This window comes from Toxorhynchites rutilus, chromosome 2 (genome assembly GCF_029784135.1).
Source record: "Toxorhynchites rutilus septentrionalis strain SRP chromosome 2, ASM2978413v1, whole genome shotgun sequence".
NCBI lineage: Eukaryota > Metazoa > Arthropoda > Insecta > Diptera > Culicidae > Toxorhynchites > Toxorhynchites rutilus.
In genome coordinates, this window is record NC_073745.1 from 343,698,911 (window position 1) to 343,718,578 (window position 19,668).

The 19,668-nt window shown below is 38.2% G+C and overlaps 2 protein-coding genes across 2 annotated transcripts; both read right to left on the reverse strand.

The window, feature by feature from the left end:
- Nucleotides 1-4,138: 4,138 nt before the first annotated feature.
- On the reverse strand, nt 4,139-9,407 carry LOC129767168 (uncharacterized). Its single transcript, XM_055767791.1, has 2 exons — nt 6,604-9,407; nt 4,139-5,078 (listed from the first exon to the last, which is right to left on the reverse strand). The coding sequence occupies exons 1-2, from the start codon at nt 9,405-9,407 to the stop codon at nt 4,139-4,141; spliced, it is 3,744 nt and encodes a 1,247-aa protein (XP_055623766.1).
- A 2,635-nt stretch (nt 9,408-12,042) lies between these two features.
- On the reverse strand, nt 12,043-13,329 carry LOC129770986 (BTB/POZ domain-containing protein 3-like). Its single transcript, XM_055774206.1, has 2 exons — nt 13,268-13,329; nt 12,043-13,213 (listed from the first exon to the last, which is right to left on the reverse strand). The coding sequence occupies exon 2, from the start codon at nt 13,186-13,188 to the stop codon at nt 12,067-12,069; it is 1,122 nt and encodes a 373-aa protein (XP_055630181.1). The 5' UTR covers nt 13,189-13,213; nt 13,268-13,329; the 3' UTR covers nt 12,043-12,066.
- Between the last annotated feature and the right edge of the window lie 6,339 nt (nt 13,330-19,668).

The window sequence follows — 19,668 nt, forward strand, 5'->3', positions numbered from 1 at the left end:
AATCCTACGTCAACTATGCGGTCGTGTCTCGGACACAACCCTCCTGTGACTTTTTTTTTTAAATACATTACGTCTAAACTGTATGCATGTATGTGGCGATTGGCCCGTGTCAAAACAAAAAAAACTTAAGTAAGTAGAATGCAATTTTCAGAACCGACTCGCACTCGTTTCTAATCGATTCGACCGATTTTGAATGGAAAATTGTTGGTATAATCAACATAAACCGTCGTTAATTTCCAATAAATACAGCTCGACAATCATGTGGTCGAAACTATCAAATACACTTACTGTAGCATTTGTGAACATTCGACAAGCGTAAGCTTCAAAAAAGTGTGATCAGGAGTTGAGTTAATTTGCGAATTTTCTGATCGAGCAATTAATCGCAGACCATTTCGTAAATTCATAACGAAATGACCGAACAATTTCGAGATGCTGAATGTATACGCATTATCGGGAACAGTTATAGCATTATATTTTTTTCATGCACAGAAGCCAACTATAGACAACATGAATGGAATTCGGAAGAAACTGAAGAGTAATCAAATAACCTACCGGGTAATATTCAAGAAAGAAAAGAATAGTGAATAGATCGATATTATGGTATTGTCATATTATGGTATTGTCATGACGATGATGTTGTTCGAATCTAAAATCTCATCTTGTTCGGAGATATTCAAAATCAACATACAACAAATATCGTAACGTAATCCTACGTCAACTATGTGGTCATGGAATGTTATTGCTGAGTTTTTGTTTACTCTGATTATTCAGGCAGGCGGAGGAGATTTGATTTAAGTAACTTAGTTACTTGATTTGACTTACATTGAATTTATTGTAGAATTCCATAGATAGAAGCATAGAAGAGTCGCATTATGGATTTGATGTTGATGTTGCCTTGTAAACTCACTTTATTGCGTCTTTGGTTATGCAAAAATTAAAGAAATTTTTCTAGTGCGAATAAAAGTATTTTTATATAGACTTAGAAAGAAAAAAATTAATTTTTCATTAAATACACTATTTATTTTATTGAAAGAACTGGATGATCTTACACAAAAGATCCTAAATAGTACACTTACAGTGAAAAACTTGTCACGAATCTAGAAAGAATATTTTGTCGGTGCTTCAAAATCGCAGTTTTGTTGCCTAAAATTGACTCCCGAATTAATATCGTACATTGTCAGCAGCCAAAAAAAAAGGAGTATTGCCATATACCTTTAGAAGTTTTTGATTAACTAAAATATTGGGTACAGCATTGTTTCACTTTCACCTTCGAAATTGTTTCACGGCTAAACTAAAATTGCATAAGCAATGTAGCTTTTTAACCGCAACCATAAAATTTAATTCAGTGATCTGATTTTTTTTACAGATTTTCAAATGAGCATTTTACAAACACCACAACCAATATAAATATTCGAGCTAGCGGAAAGAACGGACTGAAGCATTCGTTGAATAAACCAAATTAGATAGCTCAGAGGGTTGAAATAAACCAACTCAGATGGAAGGCTTAGTGGTTTTTAAAACCTAATCCGAAGCCGGAAGCTATTTTAGGCTTGAAAAAATGAGAAAAATTACAAGGCTCTTCTATGTGATTTTTGTCAAGCCTTTTTGTTCAATCAATTTTAAGGCCTATTTGAAGTTCGTTACTAATTGATTACATCAACATGAATTTCAAAATATAACTTTTCAGTTAGTGTCCTTTTTTCCACCCCGGCTGTCCATTTTTTCCTTCAAGTGTCCGTCTTTCTCGAGTCACTCTTATTTTTTCAAAGATGCCAGACACATTCATTTTGTAAAATGTCTGCCTCAAAAAAAATTATTATAAAAAGACTTAGACTATCAATTTGTGGTGAGATAGCTATATTTTTTTGTGAAATTCACGAATAAAATCAACTTTTACTTAAGGAGTTCATCTTTACCACCCTTCCCCTACTTCCCATACTCGTTAATTTGTTCATTTATTTTAGTATATTCTTCTTCTTCTTCTTCTTCTTCTTCTTCAATGGAACAATCTTCTAGGAATGGAACGTTCCTAGAGGAACTTCGCCGTCTCAACGTAGTATTACTTGCGTCATTTTTATTAGTACTTAGTTGAGATTTCTATGCCAAATAACACGCCTTGAATGCATTCTGAGTGGCAAGCTCTAGAATACGCGTGATCACAGTGCAAGTCGGAGGAAATTTCTTTGACGAAAAATTCCCCCGACCAGAACGGGAATCGAACCCGAATACCCGGCATGTTAGTTATGACACTAACCACTCGGCCAAGGGAGCACCTTATTATTTTAGTATATCCACTCTGTTTTAAGCGAAACAATTTCTGAATAAATTTGCCATCTAATGATATGTATCATAACGGTTCCCAGAGAAAATCGCGCCCGAAAACGACTGCAACAGAAACAATCGCTCAGAAAAAGTGTAAGGTCGCAAGTAGGCTAGACATGTTCTGACGCGGAAAATCATCATGTGTTTAAGACGGTCTGTGATACCGTGGGAGAGTATACGAGTGATGATTTTGCGCGCTAAACGTCCAAATCAAAATACCTAGAATTGTGTAAATTTCTTCAGATCGTGGTGCAATAGTTTTGAAATGCAATGAATGATATATTTCAAAACAAAAACAGAAAGTGGGTTATATCTATGGTATAACCGCAATGGTGACGTAGGACTATCGTTGATTCAGTGATCCTTTGTTTGAAGTTGAATCTGAATCCATTCTGAATGAATGAATAAATGAATATTTGGGGGACTTCGAAAACGAGAGCGTTACGTTGGAAGTACAAGGTTTTATGCACGAAATACGAAATATAAGAAGAAGAATAAGAAGAAGAATAATCTTCAGAAGCTATCCTGTTAATTGCGATTGATTGAAAAATCACAAAACCAAATGTATTTGGTCACAGTGTTACATGGATAGAAAACATTCAAATAAACTGTTTCACATGAATGTATTTTTAAATTCTCAGAGGAACTGGCAGATTATTTTCAGTAACGATTAGATATTTCCACATTTTCCTCGATACTGGAAGCCCACCAGTGGTTAATGCTAATTCGATAACCACCTGTTAATAGCACTTGATTGAAAAATATTTGGTCACAGTGTTACATGGATAGAAAACATCAAAATAAACGCTTTCACATGAATGTAATTTTAAATTCCCAGAGGAACTGGCAGGTTATTTTCCGGATTTTTCTCGATGTTGAATGGCATCCAAACGGAAAGAATTCCGTGCGTGTATGTGTGTGTGTAGCGGCTGCTTCGATGGTCACCTTCTCTTCTCCTGAAGGATCGGCTTCTCTGTGCTCCTCACAGTTTCAAACAAACTGCTTGCGTTTCAGAGCAGATCTCGATCCTTCGCCGTCCAGCACCCTCAGCAACGATATTGTCTTGTCGATGTCCTCATGAAAAATGAATGCGTCTCACCACCAGAATATCGCTTAAGTATGCTTTTTGTGCGTGATTGAATCGAGAGAAGGCGTGGTTTACGATGGCAATTTGGAAGGCAAACTAGAGGGGAATGGACTCTCTGAGCTCGGCACTTTCGGCGACTGAGCAATAATCGATTGCGGGCGCATACAATATACTATCCTGTTAATTGCGATTGATTGAAAAATCATAAAACCAAATGTATTTGGTCACAGTGTTACATGGATAGAAAACATTAAAATAAACTTTCTCATGAATGTATTTTTTAATTCCCATAGACTGGCAGATTATTTTCAGTAACTGTTTCATCAGGTTACTTATATTACGGGCTTATTTATTCTTTCAGAAATCACGACTGGTTTTACGTTTATAATTTATTCTATAACTATTTCTTTCTAAGAACAAACTCTATTTTTATTCGATGCGATTGATTGGGTGACCGGTTCTAGAAACTTCCTAATGTGGAGAAAACGGAATCGCGTGTGCCTTCCTCAACGGTTCAGTGCCAAGTGAAAAGTTTTCGCATGGTTTATAAAATAACAAGTTTTTCATGACAACGGTTGTTAAGGACGACGAACATGGTAACGGTATAGATAACTATCCTGATTGCTATGATTCAAATTCTAAATGTAACATAAAACCGGCCACCTGAAATAACTATTTCACTATTCATTAAAATTAATTTCGTTTACAATATCAGTTCATACAAGTTCATTAATTACTATTGGTATCAGTTTGGGTTGAGGGTAATAAACATAATTTCGTCACTGGTCGCTTCAAAATTCCAGTCGACGTTCGTAATGTCACAACACGTACGATGTTGTCCGGTCCAGGATGAACCTCTACAATCCGTGCTAGAGGCCAGCGAGTCGGTGGTAGAGACTGGTCCTGTAAAATGACTATTTGACCAACTTGAAAATCGGTCTTCGATGGATTCACTGCAGTCTGCCGTTGGAGCTCTTTGAGATACTCGTTCTTCCACTGCTGCCAGAATTGTTGGACCTTTTTCTGCATAAGTTGAAATCTGTCCAATCGATTGATTGGTACATCTTCAGCATCCATATCGGGTACAGCTTGTAGTGAAGATCCCACAAGAAAATGTCCAGGTGTGAGAGCTTCCAAATCGTTGGGATCCTCCGAGAGTGGGACTAATGGACGCGAATTCATGCAGCCTTCTATCTGCACCAGAATTGTCTCCAGGTCTTCCCTCGGTAGTACTGCGCTGCCAAGTTGACGAACAAGGTGCCGCTTCGCCACCTTCACTGCGAACTCCCATAATCCGCCAAAATTGGGTGCACGTGGTGGTATAGTGTGCCATTGAATTCCCTTCGTTGCGAGACTGGTTGTGATACGTTCAGTTGCGTTGTGATCGTTGAGCATATGGTATAGTGCATTGAGTTCGTTTTTCGCACCGATAAAATTCGTGCCATTATCGGAATAGATATGCTCCGGGTTTCCTCTTCGAGCCACGAAACGGCGTAGTGCACACAAAAATGATGACGTGGATAAATCTCCTACTAGCTCTATATGTACTGCTTTAGTACAGAAACATACGAACAATGCCACATACGCCTTTGTAGGTGCAGCGCGTCTATTGGGAGACTTGACGAAGATCGGTCCACAATAATCAATTCCCGTAGTCGTAAATGGTCGACTAGGAGAAATGCGAGCGGTAGGAAGTTGACCGATAGGTTGTTTGGTTAATTTCGGATCAACGCGAAAACATCGATAGCATGTTCGGATTACGCTTCGAACAGCTCTTCTACCGTTTATAGGCCAATATTCGTTCCGAACCGTTGCGAGCGTGAGTGATACACCACCATGGATTAATTTTTGATGAGTGGATATCAAAAGCAATCGTGTGAAATGATGGAAACCTGGTATCAAAATAGGATGCTTCATTGCATATGGCTGATTTGAAAGTCTGAGCCGGCCACCGACTCTAATTATGCCGGTTGAATCTATGAATGGGTTTAACAGTTTCAAAGAAGATTGGTTCGATACTGAATGACCTTTCTTCAGTTGGCATATCTCTGGACTAAAACATTCGTTCTGTAAAATTTTTATCAGAGTTATCTTCGATGTTTGTAATTCTTCCAATGTAAGTACAGTAGCTGTCTGCTTATCTTTTCCTCGTGCGTTATTTATAAATCGTAAGCAATAAGCAATCGTACGGATCATTCTGTGGTACGATGAAAAACGTGTTATAAGTGGATTTGATGGTGGAGAAGCTTGTATTACCAAGCTGTGCGTTTTACGCTCAAGCTCTTCTTCGGGAAGTTCGGTGTTGGTTTCATTCTTAGGCCAATTTTCCTCTCCCTCTCTCAACCAATATGGACCATGTTTCCATTGATCACTTGTCAGTAGCTGCTCTACTGTAATTCCTCTTGAGAGCAAATCTGCAGGGTTACTTGCTCCAGGTACGTGTTTCCAATTTCCGCCATGAGTCGTCATCTGAATATCTGCCACTCGATTTGCCACAAATGTCTTCCAGTTTTGCGATGGGGAACGGAGCCAATGGAGTACTACCATCGAATCTGACCAAAAATGTATTGATGCAAACTCCGTGTCCAGTGCAGCTCTAACCTTGGTGAACAAATGAGCAGCTATTTGTGCAGCGCATAACTCTAATCTTGGAATGCTGCGTTTTTTCAGTGGTGCCACTCTGGATTTTGATGTCAATAATTCAATCTTAACGCTCCCATCCATAGCCTCCGATCTAACATAAATACAAGCTCCGTATGCGAGCTCCGATGCAGAGGCGAATGAACTGCAAAAGTTTAAAGCCTCTTAAAAACAAAGAAAGAAAGAAGAGCTCCGATGCATCAGCAAAGCAATGCAATTGCACCTTTCCTGGATTAAAGGCATATCGATTTATCCGAAAATTAGTCAAATCTGGTAACTCTTTGAGAAATCGGGTCCACTTATGCTGTATTTCTAGTGGAACTTCTTCATCCCAACCAATTGAAAGTGCCCATAATTGTTGTAATAATATCTTTGCGCGTACTATTATCGGTGTAATTAATCCCAATGGATCGTACAAACGAGCAATGCTTGACAATATTATGCATTTCGTTATCGTTCCATCCTTCACGTTTGGTTCAATGTCTAATCGAAATTGATCGGATTTTGGGTCCCAACATATTCCCAGGGTTTTTATTGTTTCCTTAGAGTCGAACATTTGACAAGGTTGTGTGGCTAGATTTTCCTCCGGGATTCCGTCCAAAGCTTCTTGATAATTCGAACACCATTTTCGTAATCGGAAACCTCCGCGCTTCAGTAGCTCATCCATTTGTTCGCATAGTTTTTTAGCATTCTCAATATTGTCTTCACCTCGAATGAAATCATCCATGTAAAAATCCCTTTTCAAAGCCATCGTAGCGAGAGTAAACGATTCACCTTCGTCTTCGGAGAGTTGATGTAGGATTCGTGTCGCTAGGAATGATGAAGACGCCAGACCATACGTCACTGTGGTTAATTCATATTCTCTGATCGGATCATCTTTACTAAACCGCCATAACAAACGTTGTAGAGGGCGATCGTCGGGATAAATTAGAATTTGACGATACATCTTCTCTATATCTGCTGTTAGCGCTACCTTGTATTTGCGGAATCTGAGAACTAAACTTAATAAATCTTCCTGGATTATTGGACCGACTAATAGTGTGTCGTTTAAAGCATAACCTGTGCTGGACTTCATCGAAGCATCGAACACAGCGCGTACCTTCGTGGTGGTACTTGATTCGTTCAATACCGGATGGTGAGGGAGATAATAGACCACCGGTGGAATTTCTTCGCTTACCGATACCTTTCGCATGTGACCCATGTTGATAAATTCGGTAATAAAATCGTGATATTTTATCTTGAGTTCAGGAGTTCTATCCAATCTTCGTTCTAGACTTTCCATTCTTCGCAAGGCGTGGGAGTATGATTCGCCAATTAATTTCGACATATCACGTTTCTTTGGATATTTGACCATATATCTACCAGTGACATCTCTTGTTGTTGTTTCGCGGAAAAATTGTTCACAAATTTCATCATTGGCGGATGGGATAGTTGCATCTATGTCTTCAATTTGCCAGAATTTCTCCAAATTACGGTCAATAGATTCAATCGTTGAAAAACAATGCATTTGGCATGTGATAATAGGGTTAACCATAACCGTTCCAGTAGCAAACCACCCGAACACGCTTTCAATTAAAACGGGCGATGGATTGCCGATTTGTATCCGGCCACCCTTTAGGAACGAGAAGAAATATTCAGCTCCGAGAATAAGCTCAATTCCTTTGGATATATTAAATTCGGGATCTGCCAGGAAGATATTCTCGGGGATCCTCCACTCTGTTGTTGGTATAGTATGGGTAGGTAAATTTGTGGTGATTTGCCTGAGTACTAAAAACTCCAAGGGAATAGAGAAATTGCTGTATCTTGAACTTATGTTGGTGTATACGCTTCCGAAGGTTTCTGTTGGGGACGCTCCGATACCGAAAACAGGTTGATTTGTCCGATTCCTAACTAGTCGCAGTCTCCGACAAAGTTGATCGCTCATTAAGTTGCATTGCGAACCCGAGTCCAACAGTGCCCGAGCGAAATATTGTTTACCGTAACCGTCTTGGATAATTAGTACGACTGTTGAGAGCAGTACATTAGCACCAGAATGTGTCACTTTGGGATTGGTTGATTGGATGGAATTCGCTGTCAAAACGTTGAAATCATTGTTGAAACTGGTCACGTTGGAATTTGTGAAAGGTGTAATTCGGGATATCGCTTGCGATTCGAAACCAGGATGTAGCATACTATGATGTCGTTTCTGACAAATTCTGCAACTGAATTTTGATTGACATTTTCTAGCAAAATGATCATTCCTAAAACAATTGCTGCAAATTTTCTTCGTGTTCACCAGGTTGAGACGATCCTTCAATTGCATCTTCTCGAAAGTGGGACATTTGACTAAAAAATGACGCTGATTACAAGCAAAGCACTCTGGTAAATTATAATCGGTCGATACATAACTGTTCACTCGTGAATTGGTAGATGTTGAGTTCCGCTTCAATTGGTTAACTTGTTTGACTTGCGATGATGGTTGCACGCCTTGAGAGGTTATTGATAACAATTCGAGTGTGCGTATTTTTCTTGATAAATATTTAATAAAATTGTCGTAGGATGGTTCTTCTTCTCCAGATACATAATCCTCCCATTCCTTCAAGGTTAATTCATCAATTCGGCTGCTGAGTAGTTGTACCAACAAGCTGCTCCATTGATCAGTAGGCTCACCCAATTGGTTTAGTATTTTTACGTGGCGTTGGAATTCATCCACTACATCTCTTATCATCAGTACGGACTTGACGGCAAGTTTAGGTGGAGTTATCAATGCTTGCAAATGTTTCTTCTTGAGTATATATTTGTTTGCATATCTATTCAACAGCGCTTCCCATGCTACTGGATAATTGTCGGATGTTATGGTCAAAGATTCTATGATTTTCAAAGCTTCACCCTTCAGAGCAGATCGTAAATACTGGAACTTCTGAATGTTAGGAATCTCTCTTGATGTATGAATGAGAGAGGTATACGAATCGTGGAAAGTAAGCCACTCATTCAGATCACCATCGAAATGCGGAAGTACTATTGTTGGGAGTTTCACACCAGAGTTGTGAGTCACCGATGTTGGTGATTGTATAGGGTTTGGATTAGAGGGAGGGATTTTAGAAACCAGACCACTTTTCACACGAAAAAACTGTTCTTCCACCATTGCTCTGATATCGAAATTTGCCGCAACAAATTCTTCGTTCTCATCGAGTGTTTCATATTCACCTTGTATCTCCTCGAAATTTTCCATCAATAAATCCAGTCTGCTCATACGTATCGCAACTTCGTTTATGTCTCGATCTGCATCGTAGTTTGCCAGGAAATCTTCGATTCTTCGAATGGAATCGATTACATTGCGTCGCTTGAGCTCCTTTTGTCGAATCTTCTTCTCCGACATGTTGGCACGAATAACTGAAAAAACCGGAAAGACCCAGGAAGCACCTCCTGTTGGACTTGAAAAGATTGGAAAGACACTCACCTGTGCCTACCAAAGGATAGGCCTTGTACAAATATTTAACAGCTTGGTAAAATGACGATAACCTCAAAATCCTTGGTCGATTGGGAAATGGGAATGGGAACTTGAAATCCTGTATATCGTCGATATTGGGAATCGGAACGATTTTTCCACGTGTGATTTCAGCAGCAACATAAATTTTCTGCTTTCTCGGAATCCAAATTAGTTTTCACAACAAAGCGTCGCGATTACTACCAGTGAAAATTGTCACCACCCGTAATCCTGGTCCACGGCACCAATGTTTCATCAGGTTACTTATATTACGGGCTTATTTATTCTTTCAGAAATCACGACTGGTTTTACGTTTATAATTTATTCTATAACTATTTCTTTCTAAGAACAAACTCTATTTTTATTCGATGCGATTGATTGGGTGACCGGTTCTGGAAACTTCCTAATGTGGAGAAAACGGAATCGCGTGTGCCTTCCTCAACGGTTCAGTGCCAAGTGAAAAGTTTTCGCATGGTTTACAAAATAACAAGTTTTTCATGACAACGGTTGTTAAGGACGACGAACATGGTAACGGTATAGATAACTATCCTGATTGCTATGATTCAAATTCTAAATGTAACAGTAACGATTAGATATTTCCACATTTTCCTCGATACTGGAAACCCACCAGTGGTTTATGCTAACTCGATAACCACCTGTTAATAGCACTTGATTGAAACATATTTGGTTACAGTGTTACATGGATAGAAAACATTCAAATAAACTCTTTCACATGAATGTATTTTTAAATTCCCAGAGGAACTGGCAGATTATTTTCCGGATCTTTCTCGATGCTGAATGGCATCCAAACGTAAAGAATTCCGCGCGTGTATGTGTGTGTGTGTAGCGGCTGCTTCGAGATCTTCCCGGGAAACCGTTTGTGGCATCACTCTCCTCCTGATGAATTCATGTCTGGCCTAAGGTGCACAAACAGGTTCTTGGTGACACCGTTCATCCGCGCTTTCATGATAAACGAAGAGCTTCACCACAACAGCGACAGCATGCTCCAATCGCTGTTCAATTAGAACTGAGTGGATTTCCGAGCGGCGCTCGCTTATATACCGATTGGTGATTTCAATAGCCTGTTTTGAAAGCAATTTTAAGACTATTGAAACAAGTTTTTGGATCAAAAAGTAACAAGTATAGAACTCGAAAAAATTTAATTTTCGAATGAAGTGTTTATCATACCATTTCGTTCAGTTGTTTAGGAGCTATTAACGCTCAAAATCTCGGTCTTCGGCGTAACGCTTTCGTTTTCGAAACTTTGATTTTACACCCCGGTATAGAAAAAAAACGTAGACGTAGTCCTACGTCAAAACTAACCGGGCAAATGTATACCTTCCGATGCTTGCTAAAGTTTAGTCGGACCTTGCTGAAGGATCGTTTCCTATGTTTCAAACTAACCGGGCAATCAGTGGAACATAGGTTTGCTTGCATGATACCGCCTCTTCCGACGGCGGTATCATGCAAGCTGTGCTGTACAAATCCGTGTTGTTCCTCTAATATCAGCGAATGTGCAGCTCTATAAAGTATAGCATGAATCATGGTTTCAAAAACCTTGCCAAGTGAGCATAGAATCGATATAAAACGGTAATTTTCGACGCAATGAGTACTGCCCGATTTGCGGATCGGAACAATTCGAGCGACTTTCCAAATCTTCGGAAATGTCTTCTCAAAGAGTGACTTATTGAATAGACAAGCAAAAGGAAAAGCCAATGAGGAGTCACAATGCTTGAGAAAGTGCTTTTTGGACTTCCTCGAGTGAAAATGTGATTGAAGAAATATTTATGTTTATATGCCGAAAGCATCCTGGATATACATCTCGGGCATCCCTGTGCTAGCTAGCAGTTGCTCCGTTAAATTCCATATGGGTGGTATCCTTGTATCCGTTTTCAGAGACCTTACATACTAGAAGGATGCCGGATTTTGCTTCAGATTCTGCTGTACTCTGTGCATATATATATATATATATATATATATATATATATATATATATATATATATATATATATATTCTGTGGGTTTCAGCGAGATGTTCCGTGTATGCTATTTCTATACATTTCTTGTATGCGAAGAGTGATACAGTCAACCGTGGCTCTCGACTTGAAGTGTTTTCTTGTTTTACGAAGCACATTTCTCATATGGCGAAGATCGGCAGTCCACCAGGGCTTTCGCATTGATACGTCAGGCTTCCGTCGTACACGCGGGAAATGCACATCGAATACATCAAATAGTTTACCGCAGAAGGTTGACATAGCTGAATCTACCGAGTTATCTACCAAAGTGGCTTGCCAGTCGAGAGAAACAATAGCGTTATTTTATGACTCGAAGTTACAGCATCTGAAGTTCATAGTCGTCACATCGGTTTGTTGTTCCGTGTAACATGCGTAAATGGTGCAGGCTACATGTTTCTAAAAGGTTCTACTGTTTTTCACAATCCTTAATTGTTCATTATGAGTTGAGATGTGAAAAGAAAAAGAAATTGACTATAATTTAAGGTGATGTTTATTTCTTTTTATCCTATGAGGTAACTATCATCATTATCCTAACACTAGTCTATGGTATCATACAGTAAGTACGCTATCGGAGATAGTTGGTTCTTACTATCACTGTTCTGTAGTTCAAAATCATCACTTTTCATACAACGCATTCCTTCCCGAGTGCAGCTGTACCACACAAACTGACGAAAGTGTAAATCCGTAGGCATTGACACATCTATATCCACCTTTTGGCCCTCGGAGAGCCGTATCCGTTTGAAAAAACAGTCTTGTACGCTCGAATGGTCATCATCCGACGGCTCAATTTCAATTTTTTCTTTCACTACGTGATCTCCACCTACACTGATTTGTATGATGACGTTTCCCTCGGAACAATGTTGACTAATCCCAGCATATACCCCGACGCCATATAAGTACAAATCACGATATGCCTTCAGTTGACCGTTGAATCGTGGTACCGAGACATCAGATTTCAGCATGCTTATTTGTTTTCCGCCATACTCTCTATTGAAAGATACATTGTCGATTCTATCTTTGATAATCTGCTCGATGCCGTTGATTTCATCTCGAACACACTCGGGTTGGTGTGCTCCCCAGCGCTCGATGACATCAACCAATTGGTAATCCGAACAGCGTATACTTTTCAGTTCCACGATCTTTTTGAAGAGACAAGCAGGTAGGTTCATAAACAGCGGGTGCCTGAATACACGCAGCGGATTAGTGCATATTTGGTTTAGACACAGTTCTGTCATTCGAGAACACGTTGGGTGGGAGTTGATGAACGCTTCCAGCATGGCGCCGGAACAATCATTCTCGGTGAGGACACTCTCACATCTTCGTTCCAGTTCGTACAGCTTGTATTTATCCGCGACGTAAAGAATGCCCATCACATTTAACTGTGTGATCTCACAGTGATCACAGTAGATGAAGTTCAACATTTCCAGAAAAATGTCCGGTTCAACGTCGTCTACAATAAATGAACTTTTGTGCTTGCGTCTGTTGCGTCCATCGGATTGGATCATCGAGCGGAACACCTCGCTGAAATGCACTAAAGGAACACTGTGACCGTAAATCAAAGTTCCTTCCTTGCCGACCGCGAACACAACGTCTGATATGAACGAATTGTTCACCAGTTTACCGCACTTTTGTTTCAGTTGCTCTTTATGGGATGACATTTTGCTTAACAAATGAAGATCAACACTATATAAGATACCTTATATACTGTGAATGATTTGATAGAAGAGATTAATATACCTATCTCACGTGACCTGTGTATTCTGTCGAGGTCCGGGTATAAAAGAAAAGCTACCTAGTTGTAGCATCCTTTCAAACAATACCATTAAAATGGTGAACAACTGTCAAATTAAAAATAAGGAACTTTTGCTCAACAGTATGATTTTAAATCCAAAAGCTGAACCAAAGATGTAAAGCCCAGACTGTGTCACTTGAACTGTAAAATATGTATGCAAATAGCAAAACATCTGAATAAAAATGCATTTAAGTTGTAAGTTGTAGCATCCTTTTGAGGCTACCTGCATTGTTAGTAGGTTATTCTCATTCGCTAACCATCTGGGTGAGATAGGCATATGAAGACATATTGATGGTGGCAATAAGAATGCTGTAATAAGGTTCCCATTCGGATTGATTGCACATTTGTGCACCACGTTTATGCTTTTATGACGCTAATCCCTAGTGAGAAAATAAACATTACTCAATGACTCATTATTGAGTTGTGTTATGCTCAAAGCTCCAAAGTAAACAGATCAAATCGTTATGCTTTAAAATTATCGAACGCTGTTTTTCATTCTTCATGATTACTTTCATGTTTTACATACTTGGCTCCCAGCCTCATGTTTCTAAATATGTAAATTGTGCGGAGTTTTATTGAGTATTATGAAAAATATTGAAACACAGAATTGTAGCCATAGTTTAGTTCAGTCAGATGAAACAACGAATTGTTGAAGATCAAGAAAATCAGATAAGGTTCATGTGGAGTCTACTGCGTGTGCTATTCCTAGGTCAATCAATAGTTTCAGGATTATACAGGAGTGAGACTGTCAAGAGAGTCTACCTTTTCAATCATGACTGGTTAGTCCTTTAAAGCAAGCATTAGCGGTAAGGCTAAGTGATGGTCTACTAGGCTGAAGTGTGTGACGCGTCCAACACCTACATAAAAAACTCACCGTTTCTTCATCTAACCTTTTCGTTGTTGAGCACCGTATCTTACGTATCGACTCGTCATCTATATTTCCCTGATTTTACTTATAAAGTGCGTAGTTAAGTTCCCGAGGTTTGTCAATAGATGGCTCCAGCAGTAAGTACTGTTAGATTTCGACATAACCAAAACATCATGCAACAAGCGTAGATGTAACGCATGCATGGAAAAATGAACTAATTTTGGATGGCGATGAAACAAAACTGTAAAAGATAATTTGATAGAACAAATTTTCCTTAATCCAACGTTTATTAAAACTTTTGCAAAAAAAATTCTACATCCTGCCAGTCGACCTAAGCCATAGCCGATTAAAAAATGGATGTCGGTAGGTACAGCAGCTCGTGGCCCAGGCGATCAGCTCCACCTCCGTTTTGGCCACGAAATTATTTGAGTAGATCCTCCATTTGAGATTTGGCCGAAAAATATCTATCGATCGTAGCTGGGAACGTTGGGATGGTTGGAGGTCTTCGGTACAACGTTTATCTTCCTCTCTAGAAGGGAGAAGATATTTTAATTACCGAATCGGTTATATACGAAGTGCCTCGCGGTGTCTAACTTCTGCGCTCCGGAATGAAGCTGGCAGTACGAACAAAGCATCGAGCGTACACTTAGAAAAAACCTCGGTCGAAAACTACCAAATACATTTGGTAATGCAAAATTAGTAGAATGTACAAATTTTTTGTACATATTGTCAACAAACCCGCATCCCTACCAGAGATTAGTATATTTTACTCGATAACAATAGTAAGCTTGGATATTGTCATATCTGAAAACTGGTGAGAGAAGCGCGTATTAACCATTTTCATTGTTCCCATAAGGCAATACGGAGGTATAATAAGGATATAATTCTGATACGTGCATTTTCGGCGAGAAAATGTAGCCGATATTGGGCTTCCGAATCATGGTTCTGCTTGACATATGTGTTTATTAGTACGGTCGAAAATGACTATAGATTGGTAGTATTTACCAAAAAATTCGTTATATTTACTAATTATTTCTCTCGGTGTAGTTGCTCTGACTGTTTTCGCCACGATTGTTGCAAATAAACTAGAGATGGGCAAACCGTTCGAGAACGGTACGAAAGAACTAGTTCGCGAAAAAGAGTGAACGAACGGTCGTTCTTTTTTGAAGAACGGTAGTTTGCCACACGAACTTATAGCGGGGGAAAACGGCCACCCGGGGTAAGATGACCACTCTCTTGATTATTGAAACAATCAACTATTGAACAATTATAACACATTAGTTTGGTGTTTTGCATTACACTAAATCATGTATACCCATCTTTGCGTATGGATAGCACCGCGACGAGCACCGATTTGTTATTTTGTTTGCAAGAAATGTAGTGTTTTAGTGGTGAATATGGACATATCCTGTGAAACCAATGTTACAATAATGAACACATGGGCCGTGTGAGCGTGTTTGTATAGAAAACGGTATGTTTTTAAAGCATTTTATATAGTTATAGAGACACTTTTGCTTGACTCATAGGGGGGTCAAGGTACCACTATTGTAAGAGATGAGATTTTCCATAAACGCACCTTCATTGCTGTTATGAAATGAAACTTGTCAATGTTAAGGTGAAGGTGGAAGCTAGCCATTGTAGTAGTATAAGTAGAAGCACATGTTTTCATGGGGTAATAGTGTTTGTGAGAGAAGAGCAAAGCACACGTAAATAGATCAATTCACTTATCAGTCTGTGATGCGCTTCACTGACACGAGTCTTAGAATACATTTGAAAAAAAAACAATTCAATACTAAAGTAAAATGTATGAACGATATGTTCCGATGAACAATTGCAAATATAAATATATATAGAAGGTGCTTTTGCATATGAAGTAAAATTCTGATTATACGCGAGCGTAACATGAGCAAATTTATAACACATGCGAATTGGGGCACTTTTGGTATTAACAAGTTCTTCTGCATAGTAACTCGATGTTGATAACTCCTTAATATTTTCCTTCGTTGATCGTATTGTTTTCACATATTCACGTTGGAAAGCCTTAACCCTTCTCTTCATTGGCCGAGGCATTTTGATTGAATGTAATACTTTTCCGTTTACTGTTTTTAAAAGCATAGGCAGCCGTGGCAGTGTTCCGAGCTCTGCAATACAATTTTCTTACCCAATGTTAAAGTTGCTAAAACTTACATTATAGACCCATTAAACATAAAAATAATAATTGTATTGATATCAACAAAATTTTATTCTATTGATTTTAATGACATGAAACGCTATGACTCAGGAATAGCTTTATATTGAGTGGTTTTTATAGCTGTTTCGATGGTGTTGTCTGGCATCAGTGTCGAAAAAATAAGGATGCTTTCACCAATACAAACAAAACCATTGCCGCATATTGAAAAACGAAAATTTAACTTTCAGAGCACTTGCCCGAGTTTTCCGACGTTTTTCACTATACAGTGCAACAGCAGATGAAGATTTAACATCTTGTGAGTAATCGATTAGAATTTGGTTGATATTACTTGATGGGAAGTGTGCGAAAACGATAATTTTCTTCACACTGTTTCGCAAAATTTTTGATTTTCTGGCGAGGGGTGAGGGAGGGAGATGAAATAAATGAGCGCCATTTGTGGCTAGCTTCCACCTTCACCTTAAAGCATTTCATTGACATTTCAATATGATGTAATATGTTCTTTATAAGGAGCTAATATGGTTTACTGTTTCATGATTTTCTTCAGCATGCAACACGATTTACTGCAGTATTAAATCGATTTAAATTATACGCTTATACGACACACAAACTGCGTCAGTGTAATATACGCATATGATGCGGATTAAATATATTTTATGACAATGTACATCATAAAACTGATGTTTATTATACCGAATTGCGACTTAATTTGATAATGATATATAAAATCGAGTTTTTACATTTTATGCGATTTCAAATATACACGATACATACTTTGATTGATATTATATGCGATTATGATTTATTCTGATTTCTTGTAAGACTTAGCACGTGCAAAATTATACGATTTAATGTTTGCTGGGTAGTTACCCAGCAAACATTAAGTTGTATGAATAGCTATAATTGGAGGCGATATACATACAACCAAGACACATTTGTATGATATATGATGCAGATAACTAGCATATACACACAAAAGTGGAGGCGATATACGTATATGCCATATTTTATACGCATATAAAGCCGTATATATGCGATGCTTTTTGGACTGATATGCGATTTGATACGACAACGTTACCACTCAATCCATCGATGACATGGAAAATCGTATTTTTGCATTTTATGCGATTTTAGATATATATGATCGATATTTTGATTGATATTTTATGCGATTGTGATTTGATACGAAATTATATGTAACTTATCATGTGCAAAGTTATACGATTTAATGTTTGCTGGGTACCTATAACCTATAAATAACACATCCCACTTTTGTTACGCTTAATCTAAAATACAACGACCTTGATATGTAGCACAATTTTGCCGGAAACAATCATACTCTACACTCTACAATCACGAGTCACTTCATGTGGCCATCTCACCCTTAGTGGTGGCCAACTTGTCCCGTCATGATTTTAATAGCACCTTTCTCATACCTTTTTTAATTTATCATAGAACATTATGAAATAAAAAGAAAAACTTTTGGAAGTCAACGTGATTGCGGAAAAAAAACCTAAAGATCGATGCTGACATAATGAAAGGCGATATACGTATATGCCATATTTTATGTATTTAATTGTACTTTATGTTTAGGATGGTCGTATTATCCCGTCCTCCCCTACCTGCTTTGTTTTCTACAATGGAAGAATGTTTAGAAGATACTTTGCGAATGACGTTATGATTTTTGGAAATTTTATCGTAAGATTTGTCACATTCCTAATCAATGTTCTGTTTCGCATTTAAAATAGTTATAGTTATTATAGTTTAAACATTGAGTTGCGACAATATTGTGCCCTAATTTTGATCATTGAAGAAAATTCGTCCAACATATGTGATACTGCCAGGAAAACGCAAAATATAATCAGTAAGCTTCACGACTTCCTTACATTCTGAAAATATAACATTGATAGGAGTGTGTACGCTCCCTCTAAATCCAATGCACAAACCACGCTCCTTCCAGCTAATCTTGCAAAGAGACCCTGGGCAAATTGCAATGGATAGGCATTCGGTATAATTACCTTGTTAATAGAAACTTTGTAGTCAATTACTAATTTTTGATCATTGTTTTTCTTGACACCTTCACTCACTAGTTAGAATAGTAATTATAACCTTATCTTTCTTTAATCTGAAAGATAGGGAACGTCATTTGCCTTCTTAAAAATTGTAATGTCCCTTTTCATAACCAAATCTGCTTCAAAATGATTTATTTGAGCAGAAAAATCCTTGACAAAAACGTCAGAAAACTTTAATTTTACTCCAGCAAGTGCGTTATTTTGTATTTCTGTAATATAATTTTTTGGTATTGAATCACCAAAACATATCTCCAGTTGGAAAAAAATCATCCAACCATGGTCTACCCAGAAAATGAACAAACTGGTAATCACAGTCAAGAACCAAAAGATTCAATTTCACTTTCTTCACTTGGCATTCAACAATAACTTCAACATCCCCAGAAACATTCAACCTGGAACCGGTAAATACAACTAATTGCTCATCGCTGATACAAAAGAGCCACTATCAATCTCCATCTTTACAGGATCATTTTCAATAGACACACTTAACAAGCAGGGACTAAGAACTAATTTTGACTTGGAGCGCATGAATTTGTTTTCTATAAATAAGATTAATTTTATAGAAAACAAATTCATGCGCTCCAAGTCAAAATATAAAAGTCAGTCAAAATAAGCTGCTTGCTCGAAAACACTCGAATGTCTGTTTTGAACTTCTCTTAGTTGTCTATAAACTGCCACACTCACCCGATGCCAAAAGCGAGAACTAACCGATTTTCAGCAAAATTTCCTCCGCGATGTCAATGGCAAACTTCTAGTCGATAAAAATGATTGTTGCCGGTTAATTTTACGATTGTTCACAGGCGCTTCCAAACTCAGAAGAAAAGCAAAATCCACTTTTAATAACTTAAACAATGAAATTTTTTTCTTTAAAACCATTTTCTAAAAGGTTTAGTTGTGTTAATTGTATTCCTTTGCTAGAAATACGTCCGCCAAAAACAAATGGCGCATTGGTTTACAAAAGCGTTTGTCACCACTGAACAATGGTCGCACAATACTTTACCAAAAATTTATTTGGCTCACAATTCTTTGTTAAGTTTTACCGTATTTATTTTCCCGGATAACCAAACTGCCGCTGCTTCTTCCAAACGGTTGCTGATCGTTTCTTGTTTATCCTCGTCGCCACTAATGTGTTCCGAATCACCGAAGGAAATCCGAGGGAAACTACTAAATGATACTGAATCAAATTCTTCGGAGTACAATAAAACAGCGTGTGACTTG